Source organism: Cyclopterus lumpus, chromosome 25, assembly GCF_009769545.1.
Source record: "Cyclopterus lumpus isolate fCycLum1 chromosome 25, fCycLum1.pri, whole genome shotgun sequence".
Lineage (NCBI taxonomy): Eukaryota > Metazoa > Chordata > Actinopteri > Perciformes > Cyclopteridae > Cyclopterus > Cyclopterus lumpus.
In genome coordinates, this window is record NC_046990.1 from 2389978 (window position 1) to 2411089 (window position 21112).

The window sequence follows — 21112 nt, forward strand, 5'->3', positions numbered from 1 at the left end:
TTTATGATCCGTTGCACCACTATTCAGACCAGATCAGAAGTTAAATGTGACATTGTTTGCATTTTATTAAAAAGTCCTAAAATAGTTTATCATACACATTTCATTGTCATGAAACACGTATATAAAATGTGATAGTTATAGTTTAACATGTCACAGTAAAATTTCCTAATATTCTATACCAAAACATTCTCATCTGCCATGAGAAATCTCGTAGTATAGTATGTAATAAAACTGTAATTAAAATAAGTCATAGTATGGGCCACAGAGTTATAAATATAAGGTATACATTATTATATGTATAATAATAATTAGAGAGAGAGAGGAGGACCCTGTGGGATGGTGGAGATCAGGAACCACAACAGGACCGAGTGTTGCTCATCAAGCTCATGATCCGGATCCTGCAAGACAAAGGAGAGCCAGAGACTGAAGGACACCGGAGTATAGTATGACGTTAACATTTCATGAAATAAATCATAGTAAAGTGTGTCATGTAAATGGTTTTAGAAAATGTATAGTGTTGTGTGTCATACAAAAATGTCATAGTATAGAATGGCATACAAGTATAATTTAAAAAAGTCATAGTTTGTTTGATATGTCATAAAACATGGATGCCACAAAAAGGTCATTAAAACAGTCAAAGCATAGTATGCCATAAAAAGTGTCATAAAAATGTGTATGGTATGTCATAAACATGAAATAGTCATGATATGGTATATCATAAAGTAATTAAGAAATTGTTAAAGAATAAACCAGGTGTGTTATATAGTCTCTGCTTGCATTCCTCTGAGTTCATGTGTTTTTATGGACCATCTTTAATCTTTAATGTTTCTGTGAAAATGTAACGGCTGAACACCCACGTGCCGTCCTCTTTGTTTACCTTTTTTTTAATAGGCAGGGACAATATCTCACATTAAGTACTCCGGCCCAGTAGGTGGCGTTATGCACTTTATAAGCATCGGTTGCATCCTACGAATAATCTGAAAGAAGAAGTGGATATATATATATATATATATATATATATATATATATATATATATATATATATATATATATATATATATATGACCTAGTTATTTTGATGGTAATTCATGTGTTGGTAATAGGAAGGTGATTTACCTATATAAATGTGATTATTAACGGGTTTTTCTGTCTATAGTTCTTATCCCCTGCGGCCACCCCCTGGCATGTTAGTTTGAATGTATGTATTGTGCTATATACATTTTGAAATTGTCCATAAATTGTCGATAACATTGGTTTGGGCCACACGGTATCACGTGACGGACCCGGATATTGTAATACCACGATTGACCACTATATAACATTTGCTACCCTCTTACTGTGGACTTGATTGGGACAGACTAAATGGGTTTTTCTAGCATATTTAATAGTATGTACGACTCTAAAGTAACCGTTATATATACAGCGTATGGCGCAGGCCTGGCTCCTATCGGACGAGCCCAGTAACTAACACATAGACTGTATATAATAACACTGGTAACTCGTTAGCATTAGCTAGCGGTAGCATTAGCTAGCGGTGCTCTACGCTACCGCTAGGTGGCAGCACACGGAGCTACAGACACACAGCACGAGCGCCAGGTGAAGTCGGTTCATTATCAGGTGATATCGACCAGTAAAAGGCGCAACGTTCAAAGGGCGATGTTGTCGGTGTTCGTCAGGTCAGCGCTCACCAAATGTAAGTTCGTGTTTCATGCTCATTTTATGTCGTGATATGAATGAAAATGTGTTGTAAATGTAACGCAACATCACAGTGTACCTGAGTTTAGATGTACAGGTGTGTTAGCGCGCAACAGTTTGGAGAGAAAATATTATTTAACTGCGATTAAAAAGCTTTAAAGGGCGATGTAGGTGAAAGGTCACCAGCAATCTTGCGTTCATGCAACGTTGTGTTGCAGAGCTTTAACCAGTGGTGCATTCAGGTCATTTAGTACAAGTACTAATACCTTTTTAAAAGTCAACTTAAAGTTACTGTGAGGAACTTTTAACTGGTTATGAAACGGTCTAATTGTAATACCGATGCCTCGGTTTGACCTTCATAAGTAAAGAGACCATTAGCATGACGTTTGGCTATTTCTATTGAGTTATTCTTAATTCAGGACCTGCTGGAGGGAAGGGTGGTACAAGAGAACCAGAACCAAGACCAGGACCGAGTGGAGCAGACTGTCAGACCCCTGCTGCAGTAAAATGAGAGGTTTTCTAAAGGGAGTCTGGTGCTTGGAAGCATTTGAGTCCACAAGGACCTCCCAAACCGATACGAAAGTACACTTTTCGGGTTATACTTTCACTAAAAGTATTAAAAGTACTCTTGCGATGAAAAAGTGTGCGTTGTGTAAATAGCTTATACACATTGAGTTTAACAGTGCAATAATGCATATCTTATTGAGGTAAAAAATAAATGCATAAACTGCTTTCATCCCATAGATTACTGCCATGTATTATCCATAGCCCCAGATAATAAGTTACTCTACATGCATGTGTTCTATCGTGCAGACAGACAAAGAGACAGTTAAAAAGATGTCTTGCACTCTTCTCAGTAGTTACAGAACTATAACGAGTACCGTATTGTTGTGTATCTGCATGTTAGCCGACAAGGCTAATCATTCCTTGATTAGTGGTTTAGTGTATACAATCTTATACCAAAACACAATTTGCATAAGCATAACAATGTTATTCACACAACAAGTACAACAGGCATACAATCTCTCACAATTGAGAACAGAGAACTCTGTAATTGTTGCTTGTAAAATGATCTTAAAGATTTATTGCAAAAATAAAAAGAGTGAACAAAACAATTGATTCTAATAATAGCAGGTGATCAGCTTCCATTGCTCTCTGTATGGATCTGTAAATCTAAACAGAGGATTTCAGTCTCATGCTGTTGTTGCAGTTGTTCTGGGTGAGCTGATCCTGTGGTTTGTGTCATTGTGTCTCTCCTCTCAGACCGGAGGTCCTGGCTGCCCGGTCAGGCTGCGGTCAGGGCCATGTCGTCCTCAGGTGGCGCCGTCTCTCCTTACACCACCCTGTCCATCAGTCACCCAGCAGAGTCCATCACACAGGTGGAGCTGAACCGCCCTGAGAAACGCAACGCCATGAACAGAGCGTTCTGGAGGCAGGAATCTGTTTATATTCATACACAATCATTTGTCTGAGACACCATTTTGCATATGACAGGCTTAAAGAAATGATAATTGGCTCATTTACTGCATTGCACAGTTTAAATAAAAAGTTGCACTTAGTAGTGCAGATCTCTGCCAAGTGTGTCTGCAATGACCACTTCCGTACTATGTGATTGAATACAACTCACAAATTGCTATTTTATACTAAAAAGTAAAGAACTTCATGATTGAAGCACTTACCCAAAGTTATTTGTCTAACACTGATGAGCCTTTTTTTTGTTGTTCTTTCCCCAGTGAGATGGTGGAGTGCTTTAATGAGATAGCCGGGGACCCGAGCTGTAGAGTGGTGGTGTTTTCTGCAGCTGGAAAGGTCTTCACAGCCGGTGAGTATCGGGCGGTGTGCATTTTTATTTTTATGACACCATCTTTAATTGTAACGTAGCATTTATTCTATGTGCTGTGCGACCGTCCAGGTATCGACCTGATGGACATGGCCGGCGACGTACTCAATCCGGAGGGCGACGACACGGCCAGAGTTGCCTGGAACGTGAAAAAAATAATCGCCAAGTATCAAGAGACGTTCACCGTCATAGAGAAGGTCAGAAGAACGGTTCTGTTATGAGTTCGGACCGGTCACAGACATGATTTTTATATATATATCATACATACACACACACACACACATGGACAGCATTTAAAATGTTGCATTGTCGGCGTACGGTTTATTTTTCTTCTAGTGTCCAAAACCTGTTGTCGTGGCCATCCACGGAGCCTGTGTTGGGGGAGGTAGGACTTCATCCTCATCATCTTCACACCGTCAGTGTTTACATGAATTCAGAATTTGAAGACCAGGTATCCCAAAGTTGGATTAGTGCATTTTCTGGTTTCATGTAGCTGCCACATCTTTAATACATATATTTTACATTATATAATACTACACTTTACCAACTAGTTAGGGTAGTCCAGAATGATTGGAGCCGGTTTACAATCGGCTCTGTGATCGCAGTTATCCAGACGAATGGAAAAGATGGCTGCTCTTTAGTTTTAGTTTAGTTATGTCCCACTGCGTCACTACAGTTTGCAATCAGAAAATGATCCAAGTGAGTTTTCACACCGTCATGTTCACCGTGGGTTGTTGTGCTCTGTGGCAGGTGTTGATCTGATCACAGCCTGTGACATTCGCCTGTGTACCCAGGACGCCTGGTTCCAGGTGAAGGTGTGTACCGGTCTATTTATTTATCAGGACTTGTGCTGAGGAGAAATGGGAAAGGTCTCTCTGGGAAAGATACATTAAGTTTGAATTAATTTAATCACCTGACTGACACACACACACTTTATGAATGAATACAGAACTATCCGAGTAGATTGTCCCCACACACCATAGAGATTCTGATCGGACACTCGGGGAAGATGTCACCAGTCTCAGCGTCTGCCTTTTGTGGTCGGCTTTACAGGAAGTTGATATTGGACTTGCAGCAGATGTTGGAACTCTCCAGAGACTTCCAAAAGTCATCGGCAGCCGCAGGTAAATTCTTTGAATCAACAGCTCTATCGTACATGATCATCTTGCTCACTCTTAAGGTCACAGGCACAACAAGTTACAAAAAAACTAATTTTCTTTAATGATTTCCCTTGTGAAAGTCTGGATGGAATTGGTGGAATTTAATTGTTTCAATTGGTTGCAAATAAAATCAATGTCCATTGAGGATTTTTTTGACTTTGGTCAAACTGAACTCCCCTTTTTTTAAAGAACATTAAAGTCAGTCTAATCTGTGATCAACTGCAGCTCCGTGGGCCTAAAACAGTGTCCGTTCCAGGATATAAAGATAACAAAATGTCTGTTGGCAACTTTGACCACATATACAATTAACACCTATTAAGCTACAACTTCCAGATTTTGAGTTTGCTGTACCTTTTTTAAGGTTGTTGTCATGTGACCCTTTCTCCAGCCTAGTGAACGAGTTGGCTCTGACTGCCAGGAAGATGTTTGCCGATGAAGCCAAGAGCAGCGGGCTGGTCAGGTAAATGCATACAGGAGGAGTTTTCTTTTCCTACGCGCTAAAACTGAGCCGGTTGGCCAGTTCTTCATTAGTTGATTCTGACTCATCTGTCAAAACGTGAACCTGCTGCATCAACATTTATTGGTAAACTGACAGATCTTGATGAGCTTTGTCTCAGTGGAGACGCATGCAGTGAAGTGTTTTTATTTTTAGTGGCGGAGCCAGAAATCTTTTAGGCTTTATGGCAAGCTTATCCATAATGCACAATATAATATATATTTTTATTTATTTCACACATTCCCTCTCTAGCCGAGTGTTTGCCGATAAGGATGCCATGATGGCTGCAGCTCTGGAGATGGCCGAGGAGATCGCCGGCCGCAGCCCCGTCGCCGTGCAGGGCACCAAAATCAACCTGGTCTACTCCAGAGACCACAGTGTGGCAGAGGGACTGGACTACATGGTGAGAACGGCGCCTTTTTATTTAGTCCGCCTCACACCGATGCTATATTGTATATATTTTAAATCAACACTGAGCACCTTGTTGGTCCCTTTCCAGGCTACCTGGAACATGAGCATGCTTCAGACTCAGGACGTGATGAAATCAGCTCAGGCCGCCATGGAGAAGAAGAGCCCCAAGACGATAGCCTTCTCCAAACTCTAAAACACGAGAGATGCCGTTTATCTCCGTGTTAGCTGTGCCTCCATGTGACTTACTACGTCTGAAGAAACCAACGACTCGCTCCCAAAAAAGGGAAAAATAACCATACAACCTCTGAATTCAAGTTTCTCCCTGACACCAAACTAAGACGGAAGGCTGTAATTGCCCTATAACTCATCATGAAACACTAATATTATCGTTACTCATATTTTGCCATTTCCACAGCTACCAAAGCGGACTGAAGCACTTCGTAGTTTTTTTACACTTTACTGGATGTGTATGGAAATGTAAATATGAGGATTCCTTCTTGGGATTGATTTGCAAAGATCTGCATTGTTTTGGTGGAAAAAGCCTCTGAAACAGGAAACTCTACTTTCCATATAATATGGATAGTTATCCATAGTTATTTTAACACCAGATGAAATTTAGTGACTTGTCCCGTCGCTGAAAAAAATAGGAACGGCACATTTTTGTAATTCATTAATAGACTTCATGAATGTTTAATCTTAATAAAGAAACTCATCTGAGTTAAGACTGGATGGACTGTGGCGACATATCTATTTTGTTAAAAAAAAAAGGTGCAAGTGCAAAAAGTGGATTTAAATAACTTAAAATGCTTTATTGATCAAATACAAACTTTACACTGGTGAGAACTAGGACACATTCAGAGGATGCTTGGCACGAAGCTTCTGTAAGGTTTTCTGTGAAGAGATTGGTAGAAAGCAGTTCTGTAAGAAGCATATAGTCTTTAAAAATAAATAAAAAAATAACTTATTTTCTCAAACAAATGCTCCTAATTCAAGAGTTTTACCTCGTGGAACTCTTTGGCCTTCAGTCTGTTTTTTGCATAAGCTTGCTGTCGGTTCCTGATGGCTTTCTGATGCTTCACCTCCTCCAGCTGCTCATACAGTCTACAGAGACACGCGACTGATTATTAGTGAGGCTCTAAAGCACAAATACACATCCAGCCCTTCTCACTATCCTGTGGGAGGGGCCGGATGTTGAAGTGATGATTAAGAGGGATTATACTTGCATCAGTCTATACATAGTTTTTAGGAAACATTTAACCCTTTAAAAACGACCCTTGACATTCTAAAAGTAGTATAAGCAACATTTACGCCACAGTAGAGGTTAAAAGTAAATAATATTGCAGCGGTACCTCTGAGTTCGGTGGTGCATCACAGAAACATCCCGCTTCCTTTGCTCCGGTGTGCAGTTCTTCACCTCGACCACTGAGGGAACACAAAGATTATACGAGTTATTTACACAGATTGTTGCTGCCCACGTTACATAGAGGAAACTTAACCAGTCCTTGTTTCACTTAAAGACACGTAGTACACCACTCAAGGGTTATAAAACACTAATTTCATTCTCATAACCCTTTAATTCTAAGTAAGCTATCCGTATCAGAAGTCTTACCGTACCATTTTAAACTGAGCTTTCACATTCACCCGTAAGAATCTATTGATAAGTAGGCATAATGCAACTGATTAAAGCCAAGAGGGTGAATGGCTGGGATAATTGTGTTTTAAAAATGATAGGTTTTACAAGGTAAAAATGTCCCTCGGGAGACACAAATCTTGACTAACCATACAACTTTGAATTTTTTTAATAACACGCATATTTGCGCATATCTTTGATAGAGTTCAAATATCCCAAAAACTTGGATTTGCTCTTCTGTAGTGGCAAATCTTCAGTACTCAGGGTTCCCATCTATATACGCCATATAAATTAAAGTTGCAAAGAAATATTAAAAGTTATACTGCAGGTGAAAACATTCTCAAGTGTTAAATGGTATTGAAGTTAAGCTACCTGGAGGAGGGAGCTGGGGCTTTTTCTGCTTGATGGAGCCAGATTTCTCAGTAGTTTGATGCGGCTCAGGGTGTCCCCCCTTTGACTTGGTATCAGGTCTATGTCGAGTTTCTGACTTCACCTTAGCTTTACAGGGGACTGGTTTAGATTCCTTAGCTTTAGGCTGCTCTCTGGCTTCTGATGGAGCGCGGATCTCAGGTTGCACCTTGGCGAGAGCCCCTTTGGCCTTGATCTCCTCCACCCTGCGGGACGATCTCTGGAGCAGCGCACTGCGCTTCTGCTGGTGGACCTCCTGCAGGCCTCTACTGGAACCCCACTGAAACTCCAGGAGCGTCACTGGATCTACGGACAGGAAGTGTTCACAAGTTTACAATGTTCTGACCGAAAAAAGGATAAATAAACTTACATTATCAAGACGCCTTTGTATTGTGTTGCAGAGATTCTACTGAAATGAGCATGCTAACTAGCTAGCCCCAGGCCGTCTTGTCTTGTAATACCACTTGTACCTCCTTGAGCTGCACTGAGGGCTTGTTGTCACGTTGAAGGTAGAGCCCCCAGTTAGTTGCACAGTAATCATAGAGACAGTTGGCACTCTTGGAAAGCAACCTTTATCACCATCCCAACCCCATCCCATGTGTTAATGCCCCCTATTTGTTTGGAGCGTGTGGCCAGGCATTACACCTCAATAATTACATCTGTTTGAGTGTGTTGATCAGTGCTACCTTTTTGATCCTGTTCCCTATACATCTCATAATTATATTCAGTCTGGACTTTTACCTGGGTGTGTGTGGTTCTCGTCTTCTGGAGTCCCTTCCTGCGACGACGTGGAATCAGACCCCTAAAAGAGACGACGCCTGTGTTCAGAGATCAGAAAGACGCCCGCCCTCCGTCTATACATGTTTTTTAATTTCAGTAACCTCCGTCTCTTGGGCTTGCCGTCCTTCTTCCTCCACTCCGTCTGGATGATCGTCGTCCCACATTCCCCCTTCCTCAGTGTCGGTCGTCTCTTGGTCCTGCAGCGTGGTGTCGGTCAGGCTCACCAGTGTGATCTCCGACTGCTCTAGGATCCCCTTCTCACCGGCAGCTTCCTGATGGACAGGGAGAGATGACAAGCAACTCAGCTGATGACATCGCACACAAGTTCCAAAGAAGTAAGGATAACAAAAATAAAACTGTGACCGTTGACGCTACAATTACAATTAACGTGGGCACTGCCATAGTCAGTTACATTTCTGAAGGATGATGCTTTAGTGAACAGGCAGAAATATCGTACCAATATCTTATCTGAGAAAGGCCAGACATGATTTCTGTCTGCCACCGCTCCCTCTGGCAGCGGCGTGTCCACATGAGTTGGATCGTCACACATTGTTAAACGGGACAAGCTCAGAGCTGTTGGCTCCACGTCTGGCCCCGCAGCGAGAGACAGCATGAGGACAGATTCATCGGGGTGGCACTGGGAGGTGACGAGCTGGGAGAAGGAGTCATGCGAGGCGGGGGAAGCTGCCGCGCAGCCGGGCGGCGGCTCCTCTCTGAGGCGCTCGGGTGACGGCTCGGACTCGACAGACGGGTCGTCGTGGGCTTCAAACTCCTCAGAAACACTATTCTGTGCTCCCTCAGGAGATGTAGGTCCATCGTGTTCGGGCAGGTGAAAGATCATGGAGGGGTCTGCCGTTTCGTTGTGCGTGACCTCAGCCAGCAGCGGGTGGAACGAGTCAGAGTCTGGAAGCACTGAAGCTGGAGATAAACATGAACATTCATTAAAGCACACCGTGTCTAGGTCAGGCTGAATGTCCATATAGCAATTTTCTCTGGCAGGCCGCTGGGGAGCACAACAAAAAATGTAAATAAATGCTGGGTGCAGCTCTTCATGCTCCCTCTTCTTGTTGGGAACAATTGGAAAAGACGATGGTGCTAAAATCACTTTACACTCACACAAAAATACATGTGAATATGTAAAGTTAATGATATGGCTAAAGAATATGCAGTAGAAATAACTCACTCATTTTGACTCAAGTTTCCCAACTCAAACTCTGACTTGAGCTGCAAACAGACTATAGATATACATATTGTGCATGACCAACAAACATACACGATTATTTTACAATTCACTGTAATTACTTGAGTAGTTTATGCCTCACCTTCAGTCCTCTCTGGGCCCAGGTGCATTGGACTAGGTTGGTTCTGCACAGTCTGTGGATTCAAACCAGGGGCCGAGGGGCTGTGCTGCGAGGCTTCGGGGGGCGACGACGGCACACGGGCCTCAGTCGAGACACCAAGATCCACACGGGCTGGAAAACAAATCCCACATTCAAGTTCCAACCGCATTCTCCACTGTCCCATGTAACATTGTGGGGACATCCACCACATAGAAGTTTGAGTCTGACTAGGTTTACATACATGCACATCATTTGTCGTCACTATGTGCATCACTATACAGCAGGTAAAATATGTATTGAACACGTCACCTTTTTTTCTCAGTAAATATATTTCTAAAAGGTGCTATTGAATGGGCCAAAATCACACCTGAGCAATGCATGACACTAGTTTCAGGAATCCTGAAGCTTGAAGCTTTTGGACCAAGTATAAAATATGTTTCATTAAGTGTATTAAATTATTTTTCCCTGTGTCATTACATTTTATTAAACATAACTTAATGTCTGAGCGTATTTGTTTAGTTTTCTTTGTATGTATGGATCACTTGGGTTGTTACCTGGTGAAAATGTCATGTCAATAGCACCTTTAATACTTATTGTACCTGCTGTATGTGGTTCTATGATTTCATCACGGTACAATTTAATTGAATGACAATAAATTATATTAAATTACTGCCGAGCACAATTATGGCATCAAAACTAAAATGAAAAAACATTTGGTGATACCGCATATCTGAAAATTGGCATTGATAGAATAGGTTTTCATTAATTAATTATTTAACAATAAAACATTGGAAAGATGACAATTGGCCATCATAAAGTATTATGAAAAAGTTGCAGGTTTATCTTTCACTCGGCATTTAAAACCGTACAATCCGTTTCAGTTACCCCATACGCTTCCTCTACCTGAGCTTCCACTGTGCTGGCCAGCAGACTCATCCAGCTCCACAACCAGCAGCCTCATCCGGCTCTCCCCCGGACCTCCATCCAGCCATGCGGTGGACTCCTCGGACGCCCCCGCTCCCGTCAGCTGGCCGGCGTAGAAGTCCTGCCCGCCGCTCAGCGAATGGGAGCTGGACTGTCGGGAGAGTCGACCGATCAGCCGACTCAGAGTGGAATCCCATCCGCCGTTGTTGAAGCTCACCGAAACCGGCGGGCCTGGTAGCTGACCGATCATGGACGAGTGAGCGGACGGTTGACCGACCAACTGCTCCATGGCCGAGTCCCTCTGGTCGGCGGCGAGGCAGGACGACTGCTCTGTGAGCTGGCCAATCAGAGGTCTGAAAGAGTCCTGCTCCTCAGCCAGTGACGGGTCCTCGCCCGAGAAGTGCTCCGGGATCAGATTGATGCCATTGTGCAAATCCTGAAGCAAAAACTAAATCAGTTAAATGGTGGGTATTTTTCACAGCAAAAAGATGTTAAGAATTAACTTGCATTTTTAATAATGAAATGGAGCTCTTTTAAGTACAAGTTAAACAGTTTTCCCCACAAAAAAAACCTTAGTGTTACAACTTATAAATGCAAAGTAGCTATTGTGGATTGTGAGTCACTGACCAGGCCACTTCCTGCAGTGTCTGGGGGAAGAGAGCGGAGAGCCGCGGAGCTTTCATCCTCCCCCCTGCTCTTCGAGACTCGAACCAAAGCCTGCTGGGAAACTGAAGAGCCGGGTTCCTCCACGTATGAGCCGTCGCTGTCTGCGGACCAACGAGAGAGGAAACGGGACAACTAAGGAGACGTACTAAGGGGATGCAACCTGGCATGAAATGCTTATTTATGTGCAACCAGTGAGTTTGGCCATGCAAATAAAAAATTATGCATATCATCTTTGGGTGTCCGCTACTATGTATAGATAATTAATAAATAAATAAAAATATATATAAAAACAATGTATAGAATGATACAAATGGCAATGCATTGCAGCAAACCAATGCCAGCACACAGGTGTATCCATCAAGCTGAAGAGGGGGGCTATTCCTGTATAATGTGTGTAGTATACCTGTGGTTTTGCCAGCGGCGTTGAGGGAGATGTTTAGCTCCCGTGTGTATCTGTCTATAATGTGCTGGATGCTGCTGTCGTTAAACAGAGAGGAAACAGCCAGACCAGGACGGCCAGAGGCTGAGCTGTCCTCGATACGGGAGCTTTGAGCGGACGGAGAGGAGACTTCAAGAAAATCTGCTCCTCGTCCTGGTTTTGGACAATGTCCGAGCGGCGGGGATTTATCTGATGAAGAAGTGGGGGGAGAAGGAGAAAGGGAAACATATTTAGGCTGTAATAAAATTAGGAAAACGGCCCTCTCTGCCACTGGCTCGTGTCCCTGCAGGTGGGCGTGGCCAAGGCTCATCAGAAGAGTGGGAACACCTGAGCTAATCAGCAGCACTGGCAACACCTGGGCCGTGTGTGCAAGTGTTGCACTTAAAAGGCCCTCTGGTCTCAGGAGCTCTCTCTCCCTCGCTGTCCTGAGACCCTGACTGGCTGCCTATAGGAGAGTATGATTTGACCTAACAACATATATCTCTCTCTCTCTCTCTCACACACACACACACACACACACACACACACACACAGTCACAGAGTTTTGGTACCTAAGTTAAATAAAAACCCTTGCTGATAACAATGACCTGTGTGTGTCGCGGCCAGGCCCGGTTCGTGACACAATACGTCCCACTATATTGCACCAGACCAGATTCTTCAGCAAACAGTAAAGAGCCCGCCAACTCATTTTAATACTTCATTGTTTCACAAGATTCAAAACCCAAAATCAACCACGAAGCAAAAGCCCCGCGTGCTACAAGCCACACACGCCCGCTGTCCCTCACCTGCATCGACGTTTAGCTCGGGATCGGTGGTGATGTAGCTGCCGGTGGAGATGGAGGAGAGGCAGTCAGGATCTGGAGTCCTACGTGCAGACTGACACATGCACACAAAATAAATGAGTTAAAGAGGAGATATAAAACGAGTTGGGACATGCGTACATGCACACAGAGCTCAGTTCAAGTGTAGAAGCCTCATGAAATGTATTTATCAAATACACTTTAGGTCCAGGTAAATTCACATCATTGCTCCGTGTACAGAAACAACATAACACACGCACACACAGAATCACACACACACAGAATCACACACACACAGAATCACACAATCACACACACACAGAATCACACACACACACACAGAGCTCAGTTCAAGTGTAGAAGCCTCATGAAATGTATTGTCATCAAATACACTTTAGGTCCAGGTAAATTCACATCATTGCTCTGTTTACAGAAACAACACAACATCCACACACACACTTGAAAAGAGAGCAAAGAGACAGTTATGTACGTCCTCAGCAGGATCGGTTACCTCTGTGGAGGGTCTGTTGCTTGTGACCGCAGGACCAGAGTAGTCGGCTCCTCTCCCAGAGTCAGGCGAAAGCGGTGAGATCATCCTTAGGATTGATTCTGGAAACCGGTGTTCAAGCCGAGAGGACATAGCTTTAATTTTCTCACATTATTTTCCCTCCCATCAGTAGTCTTTATCTCTTCACCTGCCCTCTACGCACCAGTCCCTGAGGATTCTGAAGACGTCTCTGCCCCGATCAGCAGCATCTCTCTCCAAAAGAGATGGCTGGATCTCCCCGAGCTCGTCCCAGAGCCGGTTGATCGTTCAGATGTCCGCTGCACACCGCTGGACCAAGAGGGGGTCTGCAGGGTCCTGTCAGACGACATCGACGATTCAGAGTCCTCCTGCCGATCCCAGCCTAGAGTGTGTGAGCGGACTGTCGCACTATCCTCCAGTGGGCCTGTGGGTAAGAAACATCGACAATCCAATCGAAATACAATCAACTGACAGCTTGTCACGTGCGGTCGGCGTGTGATGAAAACAGCTGTGCGTTTCTGCAGCTGAGCCGACCTGCGACTCGGCTGGCGTTGACCGGTGTCTCCACCTCCTGAATAGCACTGAGCTCGTGTTGCTCCGTCATCATCTCCATGGCGCCCAGCCTGATGCGGGTCACCGGGGGCTTTGCTGCTCGAGGAGGAGGGGGGAAGAGTTCTGAGGGGAAGGCTGAAGCTGGGGCAGGTCCGGCAGGAACATCGCTCTGACAGATGAGATCTTAATGGAAAATGAGAAAAATGACTTACAAACTAGCTATAGGCATGGCATTTAATGAGCGGTGTGGAAATCCATGCAATTGGAAGGGGACAATGTGGCACTTTGGCATGAAAACCTTTTGGCAAGATCACAAATAGAAAATAAAATTCTGTGGGAAAGGTTTTCCATTCTGTAGTTAAATGGTAGAAGAAAAACTTACCTTTCTCACTACTGACAGAGGGCCGTTGTGTAGGGGAACAGTCTTTCACCTGCGGGTCTTCCAAATGAGATAAAGTTCCTCCGTTCGACTCCTCTATGGCTCTCAGCAGGGACGAGAGTAATTTGATGCGGGTCTGACCGATGTCCTCTGAAACCAACACTTCACGGGCAGCCTCTGGAACTGGCTGTGGCTGGAAAAATGCATCAGGAAAGTTGTATTATTTTTTCCCCCTCTCTACATGCACATACACTCAGAGCTCAGTTCAAGTGTAGAAGCCTCATGAAATGTATTTGTATCAAATACACTTTAGGTCCAGGTAAATTCACATCATAGCTCTGTGTACAGAAACAACACAACATCTAGACACACACAATCCCATGCATACACTCTCTCTCTCTCACACACACACACACACACACACCACACACACACACACACACACACACACACACACACACACACACACACACACACACACACACACACACACACACACACACACACACACACACACACACACACACACACACACACACACACACACACACACACACACACACACACACACACACACACACACACACACACACACACACACACACACACACACACACACACACACACACACACACACACACACACACACACACACACACACACACACACACAGAGCTCAGTTCAAGTGTAGAAACCCTCACAAAACGCATTTAAAAAAAGATTAAATACCAATTCAGGTCAGGTAATTTCACATCATCGCTCAGTGTAAAGAAACAAACATTGTTTTGTTTTTTTAATTAAATTTGTGTACAAACAGATTTGTCTACTGTACTGCAACAAGATGGTTCCCTCACTTACTTGTTCTTCAGTATGAATCAGAGCCTGCAGCATCTCATTTTGCCGTCTCATCTGCTCCATCTCTGCTTCCTGTCTCCGTCGCTGCTCTTCCCGTCTCTGCCTCTCCTCTTCTCGCCGCCTCTGCTGCAGCGCCACGGCCTCCCTCTGCTCCAGCACTCGTCTCCGGACCTCCAGCAGCTCTCGTCTCTGACTCTCCATGTCGTCATCCTCGTCCTCCGTGGAGCTCGGGGACCTGGACGGCGCGGAGCCGCGTGGCGCGGGCCCCCTCTCGACCAGAGGTACCCTATCTGTGATGCGCGAGCTGATGGCTTGGATGGGATCAGAGGGCGGCTGGGTCAGGAAGCTGGCTGAATGTTGCGTTGGGAACCGTTTGTGAGGCGGCGACTCCGAGAAGGGCCTCACTCTCTCTGGAAGGTGCTCCGTCACTCTCTGCATTATGTTGTCGGTCAGCCACGCGCTGACATCCGGCCCCCGGTTCATCAGATCGCTCGGAAAAGATCCAACTTCATCCAGCGGTGACCGCTTGGAGCCAACGCTCGCGCTGGGAAGTCGTGCGGGCAGAGCCGACATGTCAGACTCCCTCGGGGGAAGTTCCACGGGGGGTTGCGGTTTGGCGTGGATGCATGCGGTCGCCGCAGGGGTCGTAAAGAACTGCGGGGGAGCTGGAAGATGCGAAGACCGAGGGCCGTGCAGAGGAGGGCGAACGAAGCCCGGAGGTGCCGACGACATGGCGGTCATGTTGTAACGAATCTGCAGAGCTCGCTGGTATTCCTCCAGGCGATGACGAGCCACTTCCACCGACTTCTGGTGAATCCTAAAAAAAAAAAAGTTAAATATAAGGAGGTGGTCCGAGGAATAAAAGTCCATTACATTTTATCACGGCCTCAAGTGAAGTTGTTACGATAACAAAAGTGGTTTAATTTCAAGACACACCTATTTTGTTCCAGCAGCCGCTGTTGGTACTCTTTAATCCGTCTGGTGTGGTCATCTTCACCTGCAGGAGGCACCAGCTGTAGAGTGCAGAAGCAGTAGTTATTTCTCACTGAAGTAACTTTACAAGTTGACAGGAATATAGAGGGGCCTACCTCAGTGGCAGTGACAGAGGTGACTTCCTGGTCATGGACAGGTACTTCTGGTTGGCTGACGGGTTCGTCCCGGGTCACAACAGCCTTCAGGTCTTCTCTCTCCTGCTGGGCCTCGAGCAGCATCTGCTCCAATTTGGCCTTCTGCTCTTCCAGCTCCTGAAGCAAAACCACCTGCTGCTGCTTCTCCCTGTCAAGCTCCTTTTCCTAAAAAAACAATTAAAACAACACTGTTAAAAAACAGCAAACTTTCACTGGATATCGAATGCAAAGTAAAGAAGAAAAAAGGACTGCAAGACTTTGAAGACTGCAGTTCACTTTCCGGTCATACTGCAGAGCATCACCCTTCTCTGCAGGAGTTGCCAGCCCTGTGTTCTTCTGCTGGGTGTAGAGACGACATCCACCAGCCCCCATTATGCTCAGCTTCATTTTCATTTTCAAGACTTTGGTATGGTTAGGCCGCGAAACACTTTGCTGCTCGATTTGATATGCATTGTATAAATAAGCTTTATTATTATTAATCACACCATGGGGAGAAGCATTCAACCCGGTCTGATGGCCTGCTCCTGCCCATGAGTACAGTGTTTAAAAGTAGCTCCTGCATTGTATCCTATTAAATGTGAATCATACCCGTCTCTTTCGTTCTTCTTCAAACTCTTGGACTCTGCTTGCAAGTCCATCAGGAAGTGGATGACCTGCTGCGTACGATGGCTCCGTTGTCTCAGACGCTGGTGGAATTGAATACAAGAAAAACACTAAATGAGTATCTAAATATTGTTTCTGTTTGCCGTCGTGGGATTTATGTTTGGAAAACAAAACGGCAGCAGATCTCTGATGAGAAAAATTAATTAAAGTATTACATAAAATGTCATTTCTGAAATGGTTGAAAATATTAATATTTGAAGTCTATATTACTCAAGTAGTAGTACAAAAACCACCATTTCAGGATCATATACATAACTTTATTGGATCATAATTATTGATGCATGAATGTGTTCATGACTTCAATGTTGCGGCTGATAAAGCTGTCGCTCATTTTAAATTACTTTATATGGTGCTGGGTAGTTTAATCGATAATATATCCAAATATATTAGTTAACTATATATTTTTTTATATTATTCGGTATAGGAAAAGTAACTTAAGTTATTCAAATAAATGTAGGAGTAAAAACCACAATATTTCCAACTGAGATATAGTGGAGTAAAAGTATAAAGTGGAAATACTGGTAACATCCCACATTTTCTTTTTCGTGGTTATACAATTTGTGATATTAAGCTATATAAATATGAAGACAATTGACTTGACAATACTGATCACTATTAATATAGAGTTTGCCAAAGCCTGAATAAATTAGTGTAGATAGGGAAAAAATATGAAGAAATTAAAGAAAAAAAGTTTTTAAAATCTAAAAAAGGAATTTTTACTCCCATTGTGCTCGGCCTTCTATAAACATCTTACTACAGCTGACGACAGTAGATGACTTACCCGGTGAGTGGGCCGGCTCAGGAAGCTCCGTGGGGGTCAGGGGGCCGTTCTCCCCGCTGGTCAGAGAGCCCGTGTCGATGGTCGTGTCCCGCTCTGGGATCTGAGCCGTGATGGCGGTCGGTGAATCGGCTGCAGGGTCAGTCCACTGGTTCCTCTGGCTCCTGATGCGATCCAGGAGTTTCTTCAAAGTCCGTCTGGGAGCAGGTTTGAAAGACTCTGCTGCAAGTACAGAAAAACCACTGAATGCCATTCTGGCTAGTTAACTGCCTGGTAAATGAAGATCTATGTATTTATTTTGTAAAAAATGCATTTCTTTGGTAAAGCAAAAGAAATCTTGAAACATCCCTCAAGATTGAATAAATTATAAAAGTGTTATGTGTATCTGGGGCTTCTCCTCACCTTGAGCAGATGCCTCCTCTTCAGTGCATCCCGCTTCCTGCTCAGCATCATGTTGTGTTGGTACTGCTCCTTGCGAGGCGATTTCATCCAGGGTAACATCCAGCTCTTGGTCCTGGCTGCCTGTGGACGGAGCTGGCAGAGGCTCGGGTACCAGCTGGACCACCAGGTCACCTTTGACCCCTGGGATCGGACAGTCAAAGTTTAACGAGGCTCCATTGAAACTGTACCTGTATGCTGCATCTCCCACCAAAGCAGAGAGGCTATTTTGCTACGTGAATATACAACCAAGGCTCAATGCGATGATGATTTGAGATCAACAAGAGTGGCACCTTCTGGCTACTTCAGAATAATGCACTGGTTATCCAATGACGTACAGAACCGTCCTTACTCCTCTCTCCGGTATACATGTCCTCAAAGACAAACTCTATCTCCCTCTGGAAGTCCTCCCTCATCTCCTGTCCCTTTAGGAGAGGCTGGAAGATCTGAGGAGGCACCTGGGACAGTTGCTGTCTCCTCCTCAGCAAGTCAGTCTGCTGCATGTGCTCCAGTTCAACGAATAAACGTTCGCGATCCTAAAGGGGACCATCAAAAACGGATGAAGTCAAGACAAGACGCTTTTATCCTAGTACCAACTAATCTTCTGTGGATGAACTGCTCTTGGTTTTCTGGATGACAAACGTTTGTGTCCATCTGCTCATTTCAGTAACCGGTAAGTTGTACCTGGACAACACGTTCCCTCCTCAGTGCCTCCTTCCCTCTAAGGTGAGCCTTCTCGAGCTGCTCCTCTCTCCTCCTCTTTTCCTCCCTCTGCAAGTCCTGCAGTCTCCTCACCTCCAGCTCAGCTCCCTCGTGGGCATTAGGCTGCAGGCACATGCACTGATTAGACAACTCCGATCGGAGGCAGGACAAGCAAACCGTGGGGTTAAGTGTGTGCAATAATCAGAGTGATCACCTGCTTCGAGTCGGCCTCTCTGTCCACGGTGCTCTCAGGCATGTGGTAATGCGTGGCTGCAAAGGCACTCACGTCAGATTTCTTGACTACACACGGCTTCTTGGAATCGATGCTCTGCTGGAACAAGAGAAGCCAACGTTACCGTGACTCCTTACAGAACTTAAACTGTGCCCCTTGAAAAGTCTGTGTGTTACAGATCGGCAGCGATGCTTAGTTGTGTGTTGGGAGGATGAATGGAGATATCAAGCCTGAGCCAAAACATCCGTGATAAGTGAACAGGTATTTAAAAATCGCCTGCCACATTTCTGTACTGAATCAATTTGCCCGAACTTAATTCTGTGAAATCCTTATGCCAATTTGCCACACTAATTCTTACTGTAAAGACAAAAAAGCAAGCTTGTCGTGCCAACAGGAAAACAGTTAATAATAATTAATATCGCTGGTCGGGAACCTGAATGGGGTTTGGGAGAGGCGCGGGGAGGCTGGCCACTTTTGCTGATCTTTCCTTTTCGGTCTGTAGTGCCTTCCTCCTGGCATTGATGGATCTACAGACAAGCAAATGGAAAGACTTAATGCTCGATTAATTCGGACTAAATCCCAACCAATTTCCCCCTGGGGATGAATAAAGTATCTATGTAAATGTCTTTCGGGCAAATGTTTGTGAAGGCTGCCTACCGGCTTTGCCTCTCGTCATCTTTAAGCCTTTGCAATTTGAGCTCCTTCAGGGCTTCACGATAACGCTCCTCTGCTTTGACATGATTTTCCTCCTCCCTCTGAGCTATGGCTTCCAAGTCAGGCTCCTTGTGCAAAAAAAAATTAAATTACACAAAAGTTAATTCTTGGGAGACTGTTTTCACATTCTTGTGAGGTTGTTATATTGTGTTGTTCACATTTTGGTTTCAGCTGTTCCTTGGTCGGGTGTTAACCTCACTTTCACTGTCTCTAAATTCATCTTACGTTTTCTTTTGCATTCCTGTGTCCCTGACCAACAAGCTGGAGGCTCTCCTGGTAGAGCCTCTGCAGCGCGTGGAGCTTGTCCCTCTGCTGTCGCTCCCAGTCCTCCCTGAGCTTCTGCTCCAGCTGATCCAGCTCACGCTGCCGTCTCTGCTCAACCTCTCTGCGGATCTGCAGCGCGATGTACCTCTGCTGTTCCCGCACCTGGAAGTCGATGTAAAAATATACATTACAGGAGGAGTGTCCTTAATAAAAGGTAACTCAAAAACAGCAAACTTGTTTGAAAAAAAACTGTAAACGGCTCCAACATATTAAACCAGGACATAGCCAATTCATCAGAGCAGAGTCAGTCAAGCCTGATTTCAGAACCGTTTGCTTCTTTGAACAAGAAAAAAACTACAAGCAAAAATCTCATATGTCAATGGTGAAGAAAATAGACACGTACAGACTACATGTTGCAACATAGTCACAGCAATAATTACCTTCACCATTTCCATGAGCACAACAGAAGAGAACTTCTGGCAAACCGAAATGAACTAAAATACTCATATAATATACATATTGATCTTCTTATCTCTTTTTACTGCCATATTGCTGTTTCTTTCTTCTTTGAGAACAGATGCTTCTGATTCTGATTGATCAGATTCCTTGTAGTTATGTATACACATACTTGGCCAATAAAGCCAGTTATGTATTGTGGGATCAGTGTTTTAAAAAATGTATTCGGCCTGGTTTAAGTTATAGGCAATATTTATTAATGAAACATCGTTCCCATCATAGAGTAAGAAGCTGTAATTACGGACATTCAGAAGACATCGCTGAAATTAACGTGTTCTGTTGGTAACGCCTCGATTAACATTAGCTTACCTGCTGTATTCGTAATTTTCTCCTCCGTTCATGTTCCTCTCGTATTATCCGAGCCTCTTCGTTCGGACTTAGTCTTAATTTGGCCACTTTCCTCTTCATTTTCCTCAAATATTGCTAGTGGCCATTTCCCAAGCAGGTAATGTTAGCAACTCCGTTTCCCGTGCTAACGCTCGTTAGTTTTAGCTTCATTGTGCTGCAGGGTTCACCCCCATGGACCTCCTGGTTTAAGACGTAAAACCTGTTCGAAGTGATTAAGAAAATGGTGACGTTGCCGAACAAAGACGAAATCAACCCCGTGAGTTTTGTTAATCACCAGAAATCCATGCCAACCTAAAAAAAACGTGAACGTTTTTGTCCCATACGTCACATCCGGTGGTTTAAACTGCCCGCCGTACCTGTTCCGTGACGATAAAAAGTCCTCTTGTTTCTTATCATTGTCTAGCTAAACATAGTTCCTATCCATATTAT

At 44.3% G+C, this 21112-nt stretch overlaps 2 protein-coding genes across 5 annotated transcripts; one reads left to right on the top strand and one right to left on the bottom strand.

The window, feature by feature from the left end:
• Positions 1 to 1294: 1294 nt before the first annotated feature.
• ech1 (enoyl CoA hydratase 1, peroxisomal) lies at positions 1295 to 6331 on the top strand. The gene is made up of 10 exons (XM_034529150.1): positions 1295 to 1693; positions 2959 to 3127; positions 3429 to 3517; positions 3608 to 3732; positions 3872 to 3920; positions 4286 to 4350; positions 4589 to 4659; positions 5084 to 5155; positions 5444 to 5594; positions 5691 to 6331. The coding sequence occupies exons 1-10, from the start codon at positions 1657 to 1659 to the stop codon at positions 5793 to 5795; spliced, it is 933 nt and encodes a 310-aa protein (XP_034385041.1). The 5' UTR covers positions 1295 to 1656; the 3' UTR covers positions 5796 to 6331.
• A 55-nt stretch (positions 6332 to 6386) lies between these two features.
• cep295 (centrosomal protein 295) lies at positions 6387 to 21011 on the bottom strand. Of its 4 annotated transcripts, XM_034529149.1 has the most exons (30): positions 20645 to 21011; positions 19781 to 19981; positions 19499 to 19623; positions 19275 to 19368; positions 18824 to 18940; positions 18592 to 18732; positions 18260 to 18443; positions 17872 to 18051; positions 17473 to 17691; positions 16617 to 16714; positions 15990 to 16193; positions 15838 to 15914; positions 14905 to 15718; positions 14050 to 14239; positions 13650 to 13850; positions 13300 to 13539; positions 13101 to 13198; positions 12575 to 12665; positions 11754 to 11978; positions 11312 to 11451; positions 10664 to 11120; positions 9916 to 9935; positions 9743 to 9851; positions 8878 to 9338; positions 8522 to 8692; positions 8382 to 8442; positions 7605 to 7946; positions 6952 to 7024; positions 6604 to 6703; positions 6387 to 6493 (listed from the first exon to the last, which is right to left on the bottom strand). In XM_034529149.1, the coding sequence occupies exons 1-30, from the start codon at positions 20741 to 20743 to the stop codon at positions 6446 to 6448; spliced, it is 5580 nt and encodes a 1859-aa protein (XP_034385040.1). In that variant the 5' UTR covers positions 20744 to 21011; the 3' UTR covers positions 6387 to 6445. The 4 variants fall into 4 exon arrangements, with proteins under 4 accessions (XP_034385040.1, XP_034385038.1, XP_034385039.1 ...); XM_034529147.1 differs by lacking the exon at positions 9916 to 9935 and having other exon boundaries at positions 9743 to 9892; positions 18824 to 18937; XM_034529148.1 differs by lacking the exon at positions 9916 to 9935 and having other exon boundaries at positions 9743 to 9892; positions 17473 to 17688.
• Positions 21012 to 21112: the final 101 nt, after the last annotated feature.